This window comes from Monomorium pharaonis, chromosome 3, assembly GCF_013373865.1.
Source record: "Monomorium pharaonis isolate MP-MQ-018 chromosome 3, ASM1337386v2, whole genome shotgun sequence".
Lineage (NCBI taxonomy): Eukaryota > Metazoa > Arthropoda > Insecta > Hymenoptera > Formicidae > Monomorium > Monomorium pharaonis.
In genome coordinates, this window is record NC_050469.1 from 23,739,732 (window position 1) to 23,764,220 (window position 24,489).

The 24,489-nt window shown below is 29.0% G+C and overlaps 2 protein-coding genes across 3 annotated transcripts in view; one reads left to right on the forward strand and one right to left on the reverse strand.

The window, feature by feature from the left end:
• Positions 1 to 24,489, reverse strand: part of LOC118644945 — a 356,119-nt gene that overhangs the window by 322,415 nt on the left and 9,215 nt on the right. The window lies entirely within an intron of this gene.
• LOC105827760 (sex peptide receptor-like) lies at positions 866 to 18,854 on the forward strand. The gene is made up of 2 exons (XM_036284911.1): positions 866 to 1,920; positions 18,555 to 18,854. Exons 1-2 carry the CDS (start codon positions 894 to 896, stop codon positions 18,764 to 18,766), a joined length of 1,239 nt encoding a protein of 412 aa, XP_036140804.1. The 5' UTR covers positions 866 to 893; the 3' UTR covers positions 18,767 to 18,854.

The following is a 24,489-nucleotide window of genomic DNA, read 5'->3' on the forward strand; positions in this document are numbered from 1 at the left end:
TTGTCAGCGTAAAAGTTTGATCTGGACACATTCGATTATGATCGTTCGCGTTAAATCGAGAGAGCGAACCTTCCATCGCGTATCTTTAGTCTTCTCTTCATATCTGCACGTGTATGAGAGCAAATCGTCGCAAAGTTATCGCGCGATTTTCAGCTCGAAGAATGCAAAAAAATTACCACATTCTATCGCGGCGATCCAGTGAACAGCGACTTTTGCCTTCCAATCGAACTTAGTCAACTGAAATTGTAAAGTGAATCGAAGATGTGATGTATAAGTAGGCGGCGGAGTGATTCGATTATCCCGATCTCCCCGAAGTGATACCGAAAATGACAAAAACGTTTTCCCATTTGTTATAAAATATATGCCGATACTGATTAATAAACTTTTCTCTAATATAGAAATCAAGAATAATTAGCTAAATAAGGAACAATCTTTTTATTATATAAAACTGAATGTGATAATCGTCGTATGTTCGTTAATTCTGACAGGGAACTTTTAAATAACTTAATCGTAACTGTAATCTTAAATCGATCGTTAACAGTATTAAAATAAATGTAAGTTGTTATCAGCGTCGCAAAATAATTGTCAGATATCAATGTAATTTCAACGCGATAGTGATTACAGTAAATCGATATTTTTTATCGGAAACTTCAATTTCGATTAACTACGAGAGAGAAAGAAAGGTAGAAAGAGAAAGAGAGAGATTCACGGTATCCCATTTACGTAACGTTCTTCTTAAAAAAAAAAAAAACAACAAGAAAACCATTGTTGGTAATGATTGAACCGAAAGGAATTGAAACTCAAGAGCGCGCGAAACAAAAAGAATTGATCTTTCGTATCGCATAGTGGTAGTGAATTTTGCCCGTCAGCAGGACCACTTTACTTCCACAGAGATGAACGTCAACCTGAACTCCACGCTAGAATCCACGAAATACCAATGCGGCGCGCGCTTGGAATCCTTCTACTCTTGGTATAGAACTCAAATGCATGGCTGGGCTAGTCTATTGATATGCATATTCGGCTCAATCGCCAATGTGCTGAATATCGCCGTGCTAACGCGTCGCGAGATGCAATCGCCCACTAACATGATTCTCACCGGTCTCGCCGTAGCCGACCTCCTCGTGATGATCGAGTACATTCCTTATGCGATTCATATGTATCTTTATAAGCGGTCCCGCAGAGATACTTTCACTTACGGTTGGAGCATGTTTGTACTGTTCCACTCGAACTTCACTCAAGTATGTCATACGATCTCGATCTGCCTGACGGTGACTCTGGCGGTCTGGAGATACATCGCGGTGGCGCATCCACAGAGGAATCGCGAGTGGTGCAGCAACAAGCGCACTTTCCTGATGATTGCCTTCGCCTATCTGTCCTGCCCGATACTTTGCATACCACTTTATATCAACACTGAAGTAAGGCCGCAAGATGAATCGCTAGACAAATTGGGGAACAAAGTGAATCTAACAAAACTCCAGCAGATGGGCAACAGCACGTCTTACGAAGGCGTAACTAACAGCACGCTGTACTTCGTAAAACTCGTCGAGTCTCCAATGGGCGATGTTCTTAAGGATATCAACATCTGGATCTATAGTGTGGTGATCAAGCTGATACCGTGTATAGCGTTAACGGGATTAAGTATCAAGCTGGTCAGGGTGTTGTTAGAGGCAAAACGGAGGCGGAAAAAACTCACTACGAAAAACACTGTAATCAAGATGGGAAATGGTAAAGACCATGCCTGCGAAAGACAGAAGAAAAGAAGAAAAGGCAACGATAAAGAAAAACAGACTGACAGAACTACGATGATGTTGTTGGCGGTGCTTCTATTATTCCTCGTCACGGAGTTGCCGCAGGGCATTTTAGGACTGCTCGGCGTTATTTTGGGCCAGAGTTTCTTAAACACGTGCTACGCAATGTTGGGTAAGTTTGAAATATATCAACAAATAAAATTTAATTGTTGTTGTTTTAGAAAAGATTCAAGATGTATAATCTAACACCTTTTTAAATTTTTCTTTCATTTCTAATCTGATTTATTATGTACAATCGAGTGCTTATATTCAACTAAATCTGTACAAGCTTTAAAAAGTTTCTTCGTTTACATAATCAATTTTACATTTTTACAATTTAATTCCTTTTAAATACTGAAAAATAACAAAAACAGCAAATAATCCGTTATAATAAGGATATGTAATATTTGTATTCGCACATATCGCGGGAGCAGAGATTTAATTAATAAATTCTAGTGTAATTTAACAGATAAATATTTGATCACTAGTATTGTGACAATGACAAATGTGGGAGAATTAAATTCTGTATAATAACAATAGTTTTATGCTAGTATTCATTTTGTATATCATATATGTTTTAGATATTGCTTTATTTTCATTATTCTCTCAATTTTAATAAAATTTTTCATATCTAATAATAAGAAACTATAAACTGACATGTAAAAACGCAACTAATTAAACCTTATTTGGTTAGAGTTGAAGCTTCGTGTTAATGTTTCTGATAATGATTTTATATACCTCTTTTCAAGTTTACATCAAGAAAATTTTTGATAGTTTAACAATAAAAAAGTAAGATGATTTTAATAAAACTAAATAATAAACAATATCTATGCTATCAATCATTGATACATTGAACACATTATATACATTATATAAGTCTCTTATATTGTTTTACACTATCATTTACACGTAAAAGCTTTAATAACTGCTAACGTAATTCACGCGCAGGATATTACAACCGCGATTATTCACCACATTATATCCTTAATATAAGAGATAAATACATCATAAAAAATTTGTTGTAAATTTGATAAAAATTGATATTAATCAGCCGGCGGAAAAGTTATGATGACAGAAACTTGCTGATAAAATTGAGTTCGTGCGATTCAAGAACAAAAAGACAATTTGAATTTAAGTCACGAAGACTCGCACGAATCTCGAGTATTTGCTGTGAATTTCATGAATTTGTCTATGAGACGTCTCGTTTGCCGGAACATCGTAAATAGAAAAACATTCCACCACACTCGACATTTACGGTAAAGCATATAAAACTTCTACCGTAAAAGTTCTTCGAGAGTAAGAGGGCGTCGTAGCGTGAAATATGACAGTCCGATAGTTTGTGCAAAGGAGTTTTAATAAGTACGATCTACGTATCGAAAAGGATAACTACAATGGCAGATGCGTTTTATGTGCAGAGATATAAATCATTAATGTTCTTCTATTTAGTGACATAACACTTAAAAATTGTATGACACTTCAAAATAATGTCTAAAAAAATCACTAAAATAATATAACGGATCCAAAAAAATTTTTAATAAGATTTCACGTTCACTGCGAGTTTAACGCAAAATTCAATTTTGTTTTATTTTATTGGAATTATTGATTAATTCCAATAAGAATTTCTCAGAAAACATTTCCCAGAAAAAAGATTTTCTATAAAAAGAAAAGAGCACCGTCTGAATTATATATAACGGTCACTCTGACGAAAGATCATACGGCTTCATAATTGATGTGCTCAATATTACGATGTCTCATGCGTGAAATATGAAATTGAGGCGGAAACAGTGTTACGTAGATCAAATTATGCATTTCACGAACATTAAATATGTTTACTTTACGTCACCGGCATTTTCATCGTCGTCGCGTTTAATCTACATTTTACATCATCATATATTATATGTCGCTCTGAAATTGTTACGAGATGTGAGTGGTTGAAAGCATAGCAAATACTTTTAAAAGCAGTATATTAATATATTATGTCAATTATAACTTATTAACACAACTGTATTTTTACAGCATTTTATAATAACGCGATATTTCATCATACATCATATTATCTATTTTCATATAAAGTTACATCATATCATATATCATATCATTTTCATATAAAATTGATTTATAATAATATGTTTTGAAATTATCACAGATTACGCAAACGTATGACGTGATTTATTAAATTTATTAGATATCAAAAGATAAAAGAAATGTAATGATTTTGTTTACTTTACAGTATCGCACAAAATCACAACAAAATATTAAACAAATCAATATCTCTTTTCATGTACATAATCATGTCGTAAAATTATATCAACAAAAATAGAAAGAATGTTGCAGAATGCGACAAATCTTCCCCGCTATATAATCCAAGTGTGATATAATAAGGTCTTCTTGCCCCTTCGGAATATTGGATTGGGAAAAAAGGACCAAACATTTGCTGTTAGATGTCGAACTTCGAAAATATTTTATGTTATATGAAATTCCGTACGTCTGAATCTCTTAAAACTCGGATTCTTCACTGATATGTTATCGTAGTACATCAAATCAATCCATCAGGTATTTATAAAAAATGAAAAAAAGACACTTTATTCATCATATCTCAGAAAAACTGCAATACTTAAGAAATCATTTTTTCAATTTAGCAAAAATTATTACTATTATTCTCTTTTGATTTCACAATCCACTTATCAAGAGAATAAATAATCTTATAAGATAATTCAAATACTAAAATAATTACATATACATATATATGATATTTTCTTATGATTTAAAACCCCGCGCGATTCATGAATATCTTGAAGACCACAAACTTTTCCCTTTTTCTCCCGTGTTAGCAAAAAATAAATTGGGGGATTTACGGTAGAATGCAAATTTCATTTGGATTCTACAGATACAAGTATAAATCTTGGTTAATTTTATCAAAGAAATATTTTATATTTGACTATTTTTAATTTATTATTGTTTTTACATTTATAATTGTTTACACAAAAAGTAATGTTATTTAAAATTAAAAACCACCCAAATAATTATTTTAATATATGTATATTTTATAATATAAAGAAAACTACAATTAGAACACTATACAGTTCAGAATGATTGAAATGTATAAGTTAAAATCTTAGAACAAGATTTTAACTATTCAAGAATTGAATAATTTTAAGACACATATTTGAGATCAAAAAATTGCAAAAGTATAAAACTCGGATTTCCAAATATTTAAATTTTAAAAAGAGTTTCAACATATCTCACGATTGTGAATCCTGCGAATGACAGGCGATTTCATACATTTCCAGTTGAATTTATATCTCCTGTTTTTGATTTGCAACTATACTGAGAAAAAAGTTATTAATTCAACTAAATTTTTTAACTTGATAAAATTTCTTGACTTTAATTGTTTATCTTTCAATTAAATATTTATATATTTAAATTAAAGTTCAAATATTTTATGTATTTAAATTAAATGTATAAATACTTGATGAAAAAATTTAATCAAGTTTAAAAATGCATTAAGTAATTAATACAAGTTATTTGAAAACACCTAATTGTTCAACACAATAAAATAATATTACAACGGGCTAAGGAATCAGATGCGTTATTCGGAGCGCAGAAAGAATTATTAACATGTGTATGTTAAAAATTTGTTATAATCTGTCAAAACAAATTCTTCTTACATTTCGGTTTGAAAAATTCAAGTTAAATTACTAACTTTTTTCTCACTATAATAATCTCACATTTATCTTCTATATTAGAATGGCGTATTCTAATTAACACATGTACTTCCACCATTGTTGTAAGCGTGTACAAATGTAGCTTCTTCATGTGTAGCGAAAGCAGAGGCTAACAAGCATCATGTATGTGCATGATACGTCGATACATGCATCAACCCTGCTATTCACCCCTCGATTTAACCGCAGGGTTTCATGCAAAATACTCTTCTCTTTACATGCCGAAGGTTATACAAATATTACACGGATAAGGTTACAAAGACATTAATAAGATGTCAATAAAATAATTTCAAATCTTTTCTTCTATAATACATTTCTTACTGTTTACTTTTATGTCTTCGCAATTACTAATTTCCGACTAGTTATTCGTTAAATACATATTTTTTTTAAATCATTAAAATTTTTATTTTATTTTTAAGAAAAAGTAAAAAATAATTAAATTGACCCTAGTCTGTTTTTCTTCTATTATCTTTGCGTAAAAGGTCAAAGATTATATGTATCATTTCCGCGTAAAACAATTAAATTAAACTTTTGTACCCGAAAGCGGCGCAAGTAAGTTTATTGAAATTGATTTCAGGTGATCTGCACGAATGTGTTAAATTCAATATCTAATGAGCAAAAATATATTTCATATATTTTGCCAGTTCATTAGTAAATGGAATTTTCTTTCACCATAATACACATAGCATCAGATTCCTACGTTTTGAATTTCAGTACGTATATACCAATGTTGAATATAGGAAGAGAAGTTGATATGAAAATTTCACATCACGTACCGCTCAACTTTCTACCATGCCAATAGTAATTTTTTATGAATTTTCTTATAGAAGTCACTGTACGTGCGCGTATATTGATATTCAGCACATTTGACAAAGAAGGAAAATTTGCGCTGTACATATATAGTATATATTTTTTTATGTATTAGCTTGAAAATTTTAAACAAGACTCGTGTATGGAATTATTTTAAGGAATTATTTAAAAGGAATTATTTAAAAGAATTATTTTAGTTTGAGAAGCCAAAAGGGAAACGTGGTCACAAATAAGTTATTTTTTATATTTATCAAGAAAACTGCTCTCATGTATGATGGCGTTAATATGACGTTAATACGATGAAAATAAGAATCTAATGCACACACCTGTCCAATACACATATCAATCCTATGTAGAAAACACAAATAAAAATTCCGAGACAACTTTTGACGTTAATACATAATATACATTGTCCTAATAAAGTCACCTAATAAATTTTACTTGTGACATCGTGACGTACGCGATAGAAACTCGTAACATAATTTCCGTTGCTACGGCATTTGCTACTGTTAACTTTCTCGTACTCATAATGGCAGACTATGTGTTATCAGGCGTGCGAAGCACATTACGGCAGTTCGTATTGAATGATACTTCCATTTCTATTAGCACGACATTAATGGGTAGTTCGCGTTTCGCCACCAATGACAGATACAATGTAAGTTCTTTAACTCCCCTGACTATATTCTGCGTCAACAAAGCGCGTAATTTAAAAACAACAAATGCAAACGGCTTGCAACAACAAATGGAAACGGCTTTTCCGACGAGATCCTGTTATGTTAAATGTTGACGGATAATATATCGTTCTTCTTGTGCAACTTGTAATAAAATTATAAAACCTTGATCAACGTGGATAATTAATAATAAAAAATTAAAAAGCGAAAAAAATAGATATGAAGCTTTCTAACTTGTAATTCAAATTTTTCCAGACCATCTGGGATATCTGATATCATCTAACAAAGTTTCACAAAAAAAAAAACACAGAGAAAAATTTCTGAATAGAACTTATAATTTGATTCTGTAATCTAAAGAGAAAGGGTAAAATTTTAATTTAAAAATTTCATACTTTTTATAATGTTAGATCCATCCTTTCTCCTTGGATCAACAAAAACTAAAGATGGCACCTTATAGAAAGATTTCATGAATATATGAAAATAAATGCAATATCATTTTAATAAGGTAGTAGAATCTGCTAAATGTAGCAGAAGTAAATAGATGATATCCTTTTTTAATGGATCTGTGATCTCGGTAATGAGCATACGAAAAGTACATAATTTGACGCGGCGTGATACCATCAGCAGAAAAGTTAGACGCTAACGAGGAAGTTACTGATTCCGCAATAACTCCGAGTGACATAAACGCGACATCACGTCGCGCATTATCTCAGCATGCTGCTGGGAATAACGAGTACGACGTAGCATGAAGGATGGACACAAAAGAGAGAGTATAGCTCATGAATAATAACATTGTTCCTTCTCCTATATTCGTCAATAATAAAGACTGACAAAATTACGAGCTAGTCATGCTGGCGGTTGGCTCCATGATGCAATCACATGCTACGAAAATATACACTTCTATATATACATCACGTACATTTAGAATCATCGATATAATTGGCTTACGATGAAACAATTTCATTTGTTTTGTATATTCACTCTCTTTTTCTATCTTCTGATATCTTGTTATTTGATCTCTTGTATTTTATTAGACAACAAAGAAATAAAATCATTTAAAATAATGAATGAGTGCAAAAATTTTAATGGATTTTCAATAGTTGTAATCAACTTTTTCTGTACCATTGACAGACATGCCAATATATTATTTATTATTAAAAAGGCAACACTGTCAGTTGTTGTTTAGAAAAGAAATTGACTAAATTCAAGTAAATTATAGAGTTTTTAAATAAAAGTGCACAAAGTAAGCCTTCATGGTCCATATAATAATAATGTATAAATTTCGAAAAAAAATATTCGAAATATCGCAAAAAAACATTTGTGATGTATTCGGAGAAAATGTACCAATTCTAACCTACGAAAGATAGTTCGCTAAATTTAAACGAGATAATTTGATCCTCAAAGACAAACCATGTTCTAAACAATCTTCTAATAGTGACGATGACAACGTGCGCAATTTAATGGATGCAAACTCACGAATTTTAACAGAAAAAGTTGTATGTAATAAATATTATATTATGTATATGTATATAAAACATATCGACTGCTTCTCGGGATTAAAAAAGTTATATTTGTTAAAAATTTACTAATCTTTTGCACTGATATACAAAAATTAATAATAAATATGCTATATAAATATGCTATATAAATAAGCAATAAAAAATATGCTGTATTTTTATTCGTAATTAATAAAATTAAAATAATATAAAATAATTTGATATATAAAATTATTATAAATATACTGTTAAAAATTTATTTATAGAATATAAGTTTAATTCACTCATACTTGAATTTGACAAAATAAAATTTTATTTCTAGTAAGCCATTTAATTTTAAAAAATAAGATTTTAACAATGTCCATTACGTTATCACAGTCAATTTTTTTTACAATTAATAAATATTCAAGAGAATCTCACAAGTAACATTTACTTCTAAATACTTTTTTCTTAAAATTAAATAAATATATTCTTTTATATATATCACATGACTTTATTATTATTAATGTAATCCATAATTTTTTAATTCAATATTTTTAATTCAAATATATAAATAATTAAATTTAAAAAGAAAACGTTATGTTTTACGATTATAAACTTAAGCAAATTCTAATTCATCAGTTTTACAAGATTGTATTTAATGTGATGATGCGAATATGAATCGTCCGCTCATTAATCTCGCGAAACAATCTTGAAACAAATTCACTGTTGTGCAATGCACAGTTTCAATTAATGAAACTGTTCGCAGCAGAAGTTAATTAACAGAACTTCGCTTAAGAAGAGCTCGAGTCTACGAATTCGTTCTTGTAGTTTTGTAGACGCTAAGCAGCATCATAAGATTAATCAAAGTGGTACGTTATATAATTAGTACATTGTCTTGCTAAATTCTGTACAAGACTTCGAGACTTTGTAGATGACCAATAAATAAAAGATCGATGTTACCGTTGTTTCAACAAGTGATAATATAATAGAAAGTAAAAGGTTTTAACTTTGTCATCAACGATTTTGCATCAAAATACTAAATCACGTCATAATGTAATTACATAAAGATATATTTTTTATATAAAAAAATGTGAAATTAGATTGTTTTCCAAGAAAGTACCCAAACAGTTGACATCAACCGTAGTGCATCAATTTTTGATATAACCGTCATATATTATAATTGATATACTGATGTATTTTTATTCCGATAATTTCAAACAATTTCCATACGGCATTTATTTTGTATATTTTACTTCTAAATTAAATAAACGTAATCGGATCACGATACACGGAATGTTGCGCTAAATGGAGCCTACTAGTTTTACATACGCGTTTCTGCAGCAAAAGTTGAGCTATATCATAAAAACATTTTATAATGGAAAATGGTACAAATGTAAATTTTATAACATTACCATTAATGATGCAAAAATAAGGAAAATAAAATGTGCGTGAGATTTATAATATAATTATGTATGAATACATATAGCAATATACAAAACGCCCATTTTAGCTTGATATTTAACTTAGCTTTCATATATAAATTTTACTCCAAAATTATGTTAATAACTTTCTATTACAAAAATTACGCATGTATACGGATAAAACAAATTTTAAAACACAAAATTAAAAACTAATATTATTACTCAAAATTAAAAGCAAATACTTTTTAAAAAAGTACCTAATGAAAGTTTGATGTTACCATATCAAAAATTAATGCTCAAGATCTGTGTCGCTGAAAGCATATTGATTTTCAACAAATATCTGAATCGCTCGTGAACTAAAATCATAAAAACGCAGTCTTTGTAATATCATTTATGCTTAAAAGCAAAGATATAAAAAATATTTTTCTAAATTATTAATCACGTACAAATAAATTAAAGCAATAAAAGCGATAAAATAGATATTACTTTTTAAAATGTATCTATATCTTAAAAATACTTGTAAAAACTTTAATTTTAATCTTTTATTTGTTATGCTTTTACTTTTATATTACACTAAAATTTTTTAATTAAAAAAAATATATATATAAAAGTGACGACATACTATTCCACTTTTGGATTGTTATTTCATAAACAAAACTAAAAATAAAACTTTAAAAACTAATACATAAATTAAAAAATATTTTCTATTACAAAACATAGTAATTTTTATAATACTGTTAAAAATTTTACAGTAATTAAATTTTTCATAAAGTAAGCAAAAATAAGTGTCTGATAATATAAATTGTAAAACCAACATAAGCAATATAATGTCAAATTTTTTTTTCTTTTCTTTTTATGAGTCATCTGTACAAAATACAGTTAATGTATATGAGAATTCTTTGAAACTTTTCACTTCAATATAAAACGGTTTTTGTTAATTTATACAAAATATTTGATGCATATACAACGTGTGGCGCGCGCGCGATAATACATAAAAATTTAATTAGATTACTAATTTAACAGATAAATATTGTAATCTTTCTTATATCTATCTTTCATTTCATCTTATATAATTTTTATTATTTATATTTTTATTATTATTATAATCTGTTATCAATAAATGTACCGATTAAGCATTCTAATTTTATGTTCAAAACTTCATTTTAAAAATTTAAAAAAATATATATAAATAAAATAATTTTATAAAGATGGAAAATAATGTAATACTATCAATAATATACTTAGTATTATTTAAACTATGCAATTTGTAAAAAAATAATAAAAATTTTATTTTTAATTTTAAAAAATTTGTTTTCGGTTGATTTTATATAGAAAAACTTACTGATATATAAATTAAAGATACATGCATTTTTACTGTATTAATTATATCAAACCATATCATATCTTTATTAGTATATATTAAAGTATTAATAAAAAACCAGCACAGATCACTTATTGTCACCAGTAATTAAATCCAAAGAAAAAAAAACTATGTAGTCGACTGACTGGCTAAATTTATTTATTAAGTTAAATGATTACGACGTTTTGACAATGGGATTTGGTTTTTTTCAAGTAATTACAAATTAATTACTCATTCTTAATTAATTAATTTATTAGTATTAATAAAATTTTAATGTTATTTTATAATGTAATTTTAATTTTCGAAAAGTAAAGTTTTCTATCGCTGTAGAAGATCTACAGATGTTAGTGACTTCCCTTTTTATATTTTTTAGAATCTATAATTCAATCGCTTGCAACATGACTTCAATTCGAATCTAATTATTTTCAAAATGTTGACATTTTCTTCGAAAAAGGAAAAAGTTACAAATTATGGTCACAGCAGACGAAAGGAATGACGACATAATTCTGGAAGCCCACACACTCACATGCACAAATTGATATAAATTCGTCTCTGCTTTGTACTCTCATATACAAATTACATTTTATGCCAACTATTATCTAAACTATTTCCTATCAACCTCGTACTCACATCATCAAACTTCAATAAAACATTTTGATATTGTTGAACATATAAAATATTATTCTCGAAATTTATGATTTAATAAAAACATAAAAGTCATATTTTAACTTTTTTAATTATGCTCATTTTCAAAAAACTTTAAAAATATCTTGTTAATTAATATTTAAGAATTGTAATATCGTATATAGTACTATAAAATAAAAAAACTATTAACATAACAAATAATTCACATTCTTTTATTCTTAAATTTTTTTCGCTTTAAAAGAAAAGGATCTGTTAAACTCCTAAGAAGTTGTCGCCTATTTTATTTTCTAGTATGTTATATAGTCTATAGAGAGACAGAGAGAGAGAGAAAGAGGGAGAGAGAGAAGAAAAAACATATTTTGGAAGTTTTTATTATTAAATTTTTTAAAAATGTGGATTGATATGATTTATGTATTGCGTGTGCGTGCACGCGCACGCGTGTGTGTGTGCATATAATGTATATATACCAAATACCAATCCACATTTTTAAAAAATTTAATAATAAAAACTTCCAAAATATGTTGTATATGCGTCCATTACAATTTTTTCTCAAATATTTAATTATGTACATTTGCATAATGCTTCAATAAACAAATACAGTTTAAATATTTTTTATGTCTTTTCATATTTATTTTCTCTAAATCTTTTTAATTATTCGAATATGTAATAAATATATTTCTTATTATATGTAAAAGATAGTTATTATTAAACTAAATTACAACTTCTAAGAAGAAAGAGAATCTAAAAAAAACAAATTAACTTTTCAAAATCGTATAAATGCATCGACATTCACACCGAACTAATAGGAAATGGTTTTAAAAAGTTCCGCTATTGAAATTTGCACTATTCACACATTTTTTGAACATTGCATTGAAGATTATACGTGAAAAAGCGCAAAATTCAAAGCAAAATGTGCAAGTGCATAGGACGGCAACGTTTAACAAACGGTTTTGCAAACCCAGCTATAATGAGGTAAACGCGCCGGATTTTACGCTTGACATTTCGCATTCGCACCGTTATCGAGACATCGGAATTGGATCTTGAAACGACAGCAGTTAGACGCGTTGGCGAAAACGAGAGAACGAGGGAAAAGAGAATGAGCAATTTATCTTTCCAGTTCGGTTGATGGGAATCAGAGGAGGGTATTTTTGATCACAAGAAGAATACCTTGATAGATTTAACGCGATAAAGATCGCGTACAGAACCATTACTAAAGATTTTGTTCGTGGTCTTTGTTTTTGCGATTCTACCGCGCTGATTGAGGATCACTTGAAACGCGCTTGTCGAGCATCTCACGAATCTCATTGAAGGGGAAGAAGGCTCGTACTCGTTGTCTTTCTCTCTGTAGGAACAAGGACAATCGTATGAAATTGTAAGAACGTCACAACTTGATGAAGACGAGGAGCGTGCTACGGAACGCCGTGATAGTTTCCCAAGAAGTGGCACGCAATCCCATTAAAAGTTCATGAGCTATTTAATTGTTCATGAGCTATCTAAGAGTTCAGGAGCTATCTAATTACATAAAATATAGGATTATACTTGGTTTTATTTCAATTATTAAAAATTTTGCTCTAATGCACTTGAATTGATAAATTGAATGATACGATAAACTTGACAAAAGCCATGCAGCATTATGTTTTGGAAAATGTTATATAATTTCGTTAAGATATTACGGAACAAACTGATTATATAAAACGTGATTCTGTTTCTGTTTAACAGTTCAATATTAGTTGACATTTTATTACATTATACCCTTCTGGTGAATTTCAATTGGAAAATTCTAAAAGAAATAATAAAAGGCAAACAATTTTAACAAAACATCATTTACAAATTAAGTAAAAATTATAAAATAAAAACAGAAGTTATACATATAATTAAATTATCTCTAATGTAATTCATTTTTATGCGATTATACATCTTACAATATTTGGTTATAATTTTTTATCATTTTTAGACGTGTATATCTACATAATTTGTAGTTATATTGTTGAAATGCATACAAAATTTTTTGCTAAAACGCAATGGACGTAATCCATAAAAGTAAATGTTTGCTTTTACAGATAGCAAATGTGATGGACATCTCACATTTCTGCTTTCTTTTCTCTTATTGCAAGACAAATAAAAAAAATAACTGCCAAACAAAAAATTACAAATTTGTGTCTTGCTTCCATTATATTTAAAGACCACACTATGTTTATTGTTTGAATATCTATCATCTATCGAAAAACGATAAGAGATTTCAAATACTTAGCTGTTTCGATTTAAAAGTCTTCCTTGAGAGATCTCGCAAATAAAGACATGTCTGTATCGGCTAGTACGAAAGAGAGAGAGAGAGAGAGAGAGAAATTTCCCGTCCTATTTTCTTCTATTTTCACACTTTCAAAAACAACGGCGATGTTGCCGATTCTTGCTACGAGAATCCTCCAGAGTATTTACTTAACATGCGATACCGAGATGCAGCGCACTTATCACGCGGTACCAAAATGGAACGGTCAGGACAATGACAAAAAATACAAGTATTGCAAGTGAGGTCTTATTTGATGTGCACTCGCATTAAACTTGCTTCTATTATTCGTATTCCCATGTGGTTCTCGTTATACTGCAATAACAAGGGCTTTTTGTAAAGTAAACACTGATGTTGCGTCGAATTGTGTGTATAATGTGGAATAGCAAATACAGTTAGATTGTAGTATCGTAATCATAAAATTAAACGTGTGCACGAAAGAAGTGAGAGAAGAGTAAATTGTTATAAATCATACTTTTTGTAATTTTAGGAATATTGTTTTATATATTTTTGTATTATTTTTCTTATTATAAATACAAATCCAATTTGAATAAAGAATCTATTATTACAGAATAATGAAATAGAGATCTTTTCTTTATTAATCATTTATTAATTTTTGTAAATTTAATAGGAAGAATATGTGTATACGTATGTATGTATATGTATATACTAAAAGTATGTAAATGTATAAGATTTACTTTATTATATCTTATTGTTACAAGATATTTATATATCTGTAATCCTATATAATATATATATATATATATATATATATATATATATGTTATATACATGTTAAAATATGTTGAGCAAAAGATGTGAATTCAAGCGGAAATCATGTAAAAATTCCAAGATTGTAATATCATATCAAACACGGTAGTTTGGTATCTACGCTATTCAAAGGTGTGGTATTGCAAAAGTTCCCTATTATTTCCCTGACAACCGTAAAACGGCGCGTACGTTAAACGTCGCGTAAAACGGGGATCCGAGAAAACGGCACACAATTCACTGGAATTGTTTGCAGCTTGCGGTCGTGCGTTGAAATACACGCGGGGTAGCTGCGACGGAAGGACAAACATCATTTACGCAAACATCATTGTCAATAGCACGTCGAAGAGATCAGAAAGCATCGCTATTCGCATTCTTCCCGCGCATCAGGGCGAAAGTTGCGATGGGGATAGATTTTTTTGCTTACCAAACAAATAATCAATTTGTCAAGCAACGTTGATATATACATATATATACAACACCCATTGTGTACCGTGTAAACGATATTACATAAAATAGCAAACGACTTCAGCGTCATTGCAAAAATTATATCGCATAATACTATTGATATGCATCAGTGCCATTGATTTGACGACAACAAACAAGACTGGGTTTTTTATTAACGTAAAACATAGTGACACATGATGTGATTAAAGAAAAAAATTTTTTAAGGGATTATAAAACCCTAGCAAATCAAAAAATAAGATACTTTTAATATCTCAAACTTTTATGTACAGAAATAGATAATGTGTATTTCTGCTTTAAAATATGTATTTTTGTTAAAAAAAAACTAAGATGTAAAATATGAAAAATAGACCCCTAAATAAATGCGCGTACATAGTAGCTAAAAATTGATTTAGCTTCGATAAAGCATTTGAAATTTAAAAGTAAGCCATTTTTTTCTTTACATTCATCAATTTCGCATTACGGAGGAAAATTTTTACAATTTTATTTCTCGCAAAACTTTATATATTTAAATTTGAAAATTGTAATTCAAAAATTTCTTTCTTTCTTATAAATTTAAAAAATTAGAAATAAAAAAGGACTCCATAATCTGATGTCAAATATTGAAAAAAACTTCAATATTTTTCATTTTATTATTCATTTAATTGTATTATTTATTGGTTCATGTTTTTATTTATTATGACACATTTTGATACGAAACGCGCTGTTTTATGATCATCTTTTTTAACTGTTTAATTTTATTTTCGTGTCCATTATTTCATTTATGTTTAAGTTCATACATATTGGTAATTTATTATGACTGAAGAGGACTAATTATACTTCGAAACGTTTCGAAATTGAACATTTTTTAACACAGTGTTATTAGTCGCGTTTATAATTATATAATGTTTATTTAATAAATTATAATGTATTAGGAAAATTTGTTTTGGCTTGATATATTGAACTGGTTATCGTATTATTTTGCTTAAAAATATTGTTTAAAAATTTCAAATTAATCGAATAAATCATATTTAAATTATCGTAATTATCATGATAATGCAACACAATATAATTTTGCAAATATAATAACTTTTTTCAACAAATAAATTCTTAGAGAAAAAAATCAGCAACTACTCGTATAAATTTATCAATAAATAGCACCTCGACTATGTATTATAAGTTATAATAAAAATATTAATAAGTTACACATAAACTTTAAGAAAATATAGTAATGTTAACCATTTGTAATAAATTATTAAATCATAAAAAAATAGTAACTCAAATGTATGTGACGGAATAACTAAACCAATAAGGTTTGAATTCTTCGTTCTCACTCCTAGCACTTAGATTGCTACACTATACGATTGCTCCAATACTTATAATTATTCTGATCGTATATTTAATTAGCTGTACGTAAACCAGAAAAGAAAGAATATAATTGTTATACTTTATTTATTATAAAGTCTATTGAGAAAAAAATGCTAGATTCAAATAAATATTTCTTTGAATAGTGCTAATAACATATTTTATAGTTAAGATGCTATTTCACTCTAAATTAATAGTTGTGCAGATATTATTGCCCTGGTACAGGTATTAATAGAAATACTAGAGTCCGCTCAAGGCCTTCTCTTTATTAAAATAATTTAATGTACTTGCACGCAAATCAATACGCAAAAAGGTCGCACATTTACAATGTACATTAATTAACTAATAAAAAAATAAGTGGATTATATAGAACGTACAAATACTTTCATGAAAATCGTATTATGTCCAGATAAAATCCGATTAAATGTTACCAATAATCAGAAAAAAAACTTTATTATAAAATAAAATTATAATAACATTGAAATCAATTATATGAGCTTATGCAATCAAGTAATAAACAGTTTTAATATTAAGTCACTTAAATACTAATATTTAAATGCGACAAGTCATGCAATACACACTTAAAAAAAAATTATGTCACATTTTAAGTCAAACCACTAAAACCATCGTCGGAACTTGGAAATTAAGATTTAGCCCTTTGGTATTCATGACATTTTTTAAATGTAACATTCGCGATAAAATATTTTATTACAGTGAACATGAATTATAAAAATCCATGTACCGCATATAATGTTACGTAAAATTTAATAGTCAAAAAAGTCACTTTATTAAAATAAATATTATTAAATTCAATAAAATACTCCAAAATCTAAACAATTTAGGATAAAAGTATTATTATTTAACATAATCTGTTTAAAAAAAGCTATAATGTGTCCGAAATATTATATTTATATATTTCATCGTTCCGACAAAAGAATTCAAGATGGCATGTGGAGACTTTCATTCAATCTCAAAAGCGTGTCAGGAATGTATCTATCGAAGTGCATGCTTTCTCATGTATGAAGTGTTATAAAATACGTTATTTTATTTATAACATTCCTATATGTCAAGCGTCTTTCGTCACGCAAAAAATTCATGACCAGCCCTTTCGCCCATACCAAAATGCTAGCTCTGACTATTTTCGGCTTACGAGTCTGCAGAATTATTGTACATTCGAAGAAAAAAGAGGTCGTAATCTCTTTGAAATTAGAAGATGAGAATAAGAAGATAAAAAGAAAAGAATAAAGAAACGTCGAAATATATGAAAAAAATGTTTCGACAAAGTCGTCATGACAAAAAGGTTGCAGAAAGGATTTTAGCAAAGCCTGGTGAAGCCTCCATACCAAGTCTTTCCAAAATCTAATGCACATAGACATTTGGATGAAAATAAGAGAAATCCTCAGAAGATTCGGACTTAAATCTAATCCACTTTTGATTGTTCAATACAAAGATATTTCTCTTTGATGTAAAAAATAACTTTCTCAAATATTTCCGATAATTCTCTAAATTTATATTAAAAATTTTCGACTTTATAATAAAGCTAACAATAAACATCAAAGTAAAATTTAGTCGATAAACAGAAGACCATTAAAAGAGCGTCTTAATTTCCAGGTCGCTAAAGATCTCTTTAGAATTTTTCCCTTCTTTATCAACAAGAAACTTATGTACCAAATTCCAGAAGCAAACTTCTCAAAAATTTATTCAAAAGTTCAAAGAGTTGATGAGAAAGTTCCCGAAGCTAAATCATTCTCGGCAATTTTGAACTTTCTACTAATCAAGTTTGTTTCTTTTCTTGACAGGCGACGTGATAGACACTCTGACACTTATAAACTCGGCCATCAATTTCATCCTGTACTGCGCCATGAGCCGACAATTCCGCACAACCTTCAATCAGTTGTTCTGCAACCGATGGCGATTAGTCGGCAGGTGGATGGCAGTGCCGCATCAACCGATGTCGAACAACGGGCACACCGGGACCAATCATACGGTGACCCAGGTCACCCAGGTCTAGCGCCGAAGAAATCGACGGACCTTTTGCTATCCGGTGTAAAGAACTCGCTGATTAGCTTCCTTTTAGACACGTGTATTGCACGAGAACAGAAAGAGAATATTTCCTCCGTGATTCTCCATCCGCCAACATGGCGGCAAGCAAAGAGAGGTGAAATTTATTTGCTCGCTACTGCCACCGGTCTTAATTGCATCGTCGTTGCAAACTTTACAGCGCTCGAGGCGTCTTCAAGCGACGGCTTCACTATCCTGGACGTATAGCACACCAGATGTGTAATAAATATTTATTTAAGTTAGTTGGGGCGAGTCGTTTATGTTTTTCCAGCATGTTTCTTTTCAATTTTGCATGTTACTTAGTTACGCGTTACAACGCGTCCAACTGCCGTCGAATTGACGATACGCACAATTACACTAAAAACAAATGTGATAGATATGCGAACAAGAGTTTACAAAGAACTCTGTCAGATATTATTATCATTTGTAACATCGTCGTAACATCCATTCCCTCAATATCTTTATTTAAAAATTTATTAATCTTCAGTAAGAATAATAATTTTAAACTTATTACATAAATGGTGATAATTATTCACAAACACATTTTCTTATTCACAAATTTGTAAATTTTTATATAACAAAACGTGCAAAAACAAAAATTGTACATTATTTTGCAATGAGTCTCCTTTATACTCTTTTCATTATTATTTTAAATTTACATATAAAATTATCTCATAATAAATCATATCATGTTCACAATAAAATATTTATCAAAAAGTTTCTTTGTATTATTTTCAATTTCTATTAATTCTGTTTGCGCTCGAATTATATATGCTGTAAATATAATTAATCTGTACTTTTATTTATTGCATAATCTGACGGACTATTTTAGAAACTTGTATTATTAATAATTATATTGATCTAAGATTATCCAATTTACATTTTAAATCATAGTCAATAATAACGTACAGTAATAAAAAAAATTAAGATTGTTACGCTACAAGCAAATTAACAGCACAGCTTAGTTGAAACATAAAAAAGTACATCTATTAAACAGAGTTTAAATTGCTCAAAATTTGAAGACAAAGATCATTACGATGCATTGCGTAAGCAACAGTGCAGCATAATTTTCTACAGAAAATAGAGCATAACTAACTAAATTAACTACGTCGTAAACAGTTAACCAAGGCGTCATGCTTTCCTTCAGAAAATGCAACAACAGCGAGATGTTTAAATCGTTTAAACTCTCCTAATATAGATTAGAAGCGCAACATGATGGCGCTAGAATACCTTATTTTATTGTTGAAGATTTAAAAGATTTGTTCCATATTGCAAGATTAAGATGATGTGTGTAGCATGTTTATTTTTACGACAATTTATGTTATTAATATATGGAATAATTTTTTAAATTCCCATTGAAAATACTACAACTCATGTCGCATATTTATTATAAACGGGAAAATCTGTGTACAAGATAATAAGTATAAATAATAAATTAATTTTTCATACAAATTAAAATAATGATTAAGAGCTGTAAAAGTAGAATAATTGTTCATTTTAATTACATATGGATCAATGTAAAAGAGTTAGCATAATGTTTTTACCGACTCGTAGACCGGATAGACAACTTTATCATAGAATTATTCGAAAGCTGTGCCGTGAAAACGAGCACAGTGATTAACATAATTAACAATGCAATGCGAAATAAAATTTACGTCGCAAAGGACAGTCTTGCTATGCAATTCATGTTTATGCAGTTGAATATTAAAAAAAGTCTCCTCGATGCAACTTCTTCTCCTTTACCTCAAGTTAAATGCAAATTACATTCACAATTTGCATTTTACCTTTAACAGATAATAAAAAATCAAAGTATATCTCTCCGATATTTTTATGTCTCTTTTATATAAAAAATATTTTGCAGGAAATTTTATATCATAAATAAAATATTAATTTTTTATTCACACAATTAGCACACAGTCCTGTTATATTTTTTGTTACTGATTATTTGTATCTGTATTAATAACATAATCGTAAATTGTCGCAAAAATAAATCTGTTACACACATCTTAATACTTGTTATGAATTGCTAATATTATACATGTATTATTCTACATTTTCGATAAATATTCCAATATGTTGTAACATATTTTTATATTTAAGTTAATATCAATCAAAATAATAAGCAACATATTTCTTAAGTTGGTTTTCTTTTATCCTTTTATTCACGACTTTAAGAACGTTAAAACACAATCACGGAAAATATCGCTCGTTTTCACGTCTCCTTTTTTTTTTTAATTTCGAAATAGTTTTGTCTGAAAACGTTTAATGCACATTTCAATTTCAAACTCTTGCTGGACAATAATAAATCGGACTATTTGATCAAATTTTTCAAAGCGAAGTTTTCAAATCTCAGCGTGTTATTAAAATTCGAAATATAAAAGTTCCATTCGAAAAGTGTGAAAAAAGTGGCAAGCGTTCTTGATTACAAAAGCGATATACGCGCAATAATCGAATTGTCGCGTTTTCAATCTCACACTTACGTTTATTGCACGTTCAACACGCTCGATACCCTTATCGATCGAGAAAGGCCGCAAAAGCGACGGAATGTAAAATAAAAATCCGTGAACTGCGTCACCGCAATAAATTAGAGCTTCCTTAAATCACTCCACCTGTCCGATAAAGCACTCTTAGACCGAATCGCAACAATTACTACGCGACATGGGGAATTGCCGCGATTAATCGCTGCCTTCCATTTGCAGCAAAACTTTATCGCTTTGTATAAAATCGTTGTATAAGTTACGCGAACTCATAAAGTTTCTCACTGGAGATTTTTATTTATTTCCGTCCACCCACAAGCACGTTCAATAAATTGTCTCGACCACGAATTTTATCTCCGTGAGCCTTTCCCGTCCTTTCCCGACATTAATTCTTTATATTGCATTCACTTTCGCTTAGCATTGTTAAAAGGCAGTAGATTGCTTACGCAAATATCCTATTTTTACTTTTATTTTTAGTTCCATAATTATTGTAATATCTTGTTACGTATATCATACATTATCGTACACTTTCTAATTATACAACTTTTTAATACAACAAAAGTATATTTATTATGCTTGTAGAAATACATGAGCTATATCATTATTTCTTTAATATGTTCTAGCTTTTTAATCTTCATGATACATTTTCATGGTAATAAGAAAGAAAAAAATGATCTATATGATAATAAAATAAATAATCAAGTTTTTAATTGACACAGTTAAAAAACTGTATAAAAAAATTTGAACAAATGTTTTTTTAAAATTATGAAAAGGTAATATCACATAAAATTGTAGAAAAAAATACATGTATAAAGCTCAAAAACAAATCACGAATCAATAGTTTCAGATTTCTAGCAAAATTATGTACAATTTTTTATTTATAAGCTAATTTACCATACAAAATATAAGTGATTCTTTCATTTCAGTAAAAAAATAGCAGGATTAAGAAGTAATCTATTACATTCAGCAAAATGGTTGAAGCAAATCTTCTTACGAGATAAGTAATGTCCTCGTTTGGTCGAAATGAGTTATATGATAAGTATGATATCAAGCTAAACCCTCTTCGTGTTTCAATGGAACAGAAACATTATCTCTCTACGCAATCTTGTACTATTAGATAGCTTTAGGCGCTGCAAGTAATGTTTCACTTTCGTGATAGAGATTCATTAGAAAGAAACAGCAAATATCCTTGTTATACGAAAAGAAATCAGCGTTAATATCACCCTACGAATGTGTTATTTGTAGCGGATAGCAAAATGTTCGTTGATTCCTTCGCGAAGGAAATTGACAAAAAATAATTAATAAGATTGTGGTTCGTCGATTGATACGTTAAATGATCTTCATATCTGAAGTGTATTATAAACTATAGTTTTGGAAAATCTATAGGTGGGTTCGTTTATTTGAAGAAACATTTCGTACTAAGAGTCACGTTAAGTCGAAAGCCAATTACGAGGATCAATTGGGAGATTCGTGTTTCTCGAGGCCTTTTGATAACGCTAACAAAGGCAGGCGCTTCCCACTTTCAAAGACGCCGTTGATCTCTCAGTACTTCGTTTCGCGTTTCTCAAAAGCGAAACTATACCGTATATAATGTGTACCATAAATACAAAACGTGGAATTTCAAAGAAAATGCGAAACAATGTAAAATAAGCGAGAATGTATGTGTCAAAGGATTGACATTGTGAAAAATATTCATGTGAGTCTTTCTATCTTAGGATAAAATATTTGATAAAATATTTGTTAAATGTCTCTTGCCAAATTGGCCAAACTAACTAAATGTTTATTAAGTCCGAAAATGCACGTTTGAATTTTTTACAATGTATAATTTTAATATTTCATTTAACACTTATAAGCTATTTGTTCTCTTATATGGAACGTAATAATATCGAGTTTGTAATTTTATTTTATTAATTGTTTCATTAAATTCTTGTTATTATCAATATTGTGATATCGGGTGTATCTTGCTGTAAGATTAAATTATAGGAAATAATATTTTTATTGTGTTAATAATTGTTTAATTGTCTCGAATATGCCAATTTTTACGTTACATCTAAAGATAACGATATAAAAGAGTGATAAATAATTATTAATCATTAAATTATATTTAAGATTAAATCACACAAACAAAAATGGCGGTAGTTGGATAATAAGAATAACCGAGAATTCACATCTCGTCAATATTCTTATACTTGTGCAACGACCATATAAGTAAATAAATTTAAAAAAACTTTTTAATTTTTAATATTCCCTGTAAAATTATAACATATCGAATTTTTAAATAAAATGGCATTGTTTTCAAGAAAATGACATTACTTCCTTTACATTGATTACATTAAAACACTATATAAATTCTAAATTATATAAGGTAAGAAGCAACGATAAAACTGCTCCAAAGGAATTTTTTCGTTATTTTCTATCTGGAAATATTGTAATCTCTTTATATTTAATGAATAATGCACACGTTATTATGTCAGTGTAGAGTTTGTGTTATCTCTCAATATGTTCAAATAATTTTAAATACGGGCAAATATCGCTTTTATCAGTTATTTGTTTCCGATTGAGCTTACGAATGACGTTTAATTTTCGCGTGACCTGCTCATTTAAACAACACCATTGTTTTTTATCGACCGTAATATTTAATTAACAACGACGAAGTAAATTACATGAGGGCACGTGTCGCGGCTCGCGATGTCTCGTTATTTTAAAGCCATATGTTGCAACAGCTGATGCTTCGCGCGTGTATCAGTGTACTATAGAATAAACTACTGTTGCTTTCAACGATTAAGAACATACAAAAACTTAAATGCAATGCACTTTAGAGCTTTGCATCTTGAACGTTGAGCTTTAGATGTGTCTCTGAAGTTTTTCGTTCTTATTTCCATAAAAAAAATTCTTTGACCAAGTTAAAGTTTCCGAAAGAGGATTCATCTAATTGAATTGTCTTTCTCCGCAACTTTTTAACGCTTAATTTCCTATATCTTTTTTTAACCAATTCACAAATTAATAATCTTTGAATAAACTCAGCTTGATATTAAGTAAAAGATAAAAAGTTCTATTTTTTTTCTTGAAAATTTACTTCGTAACAATTCCTTAGATTTTTATATTATAGTATAAAAAAAAGAATGATGTCTAAAATCTATACAGACATAGATAAAATTATTATAAAATAAACACAAGACTAATAAAAAAATTTGTA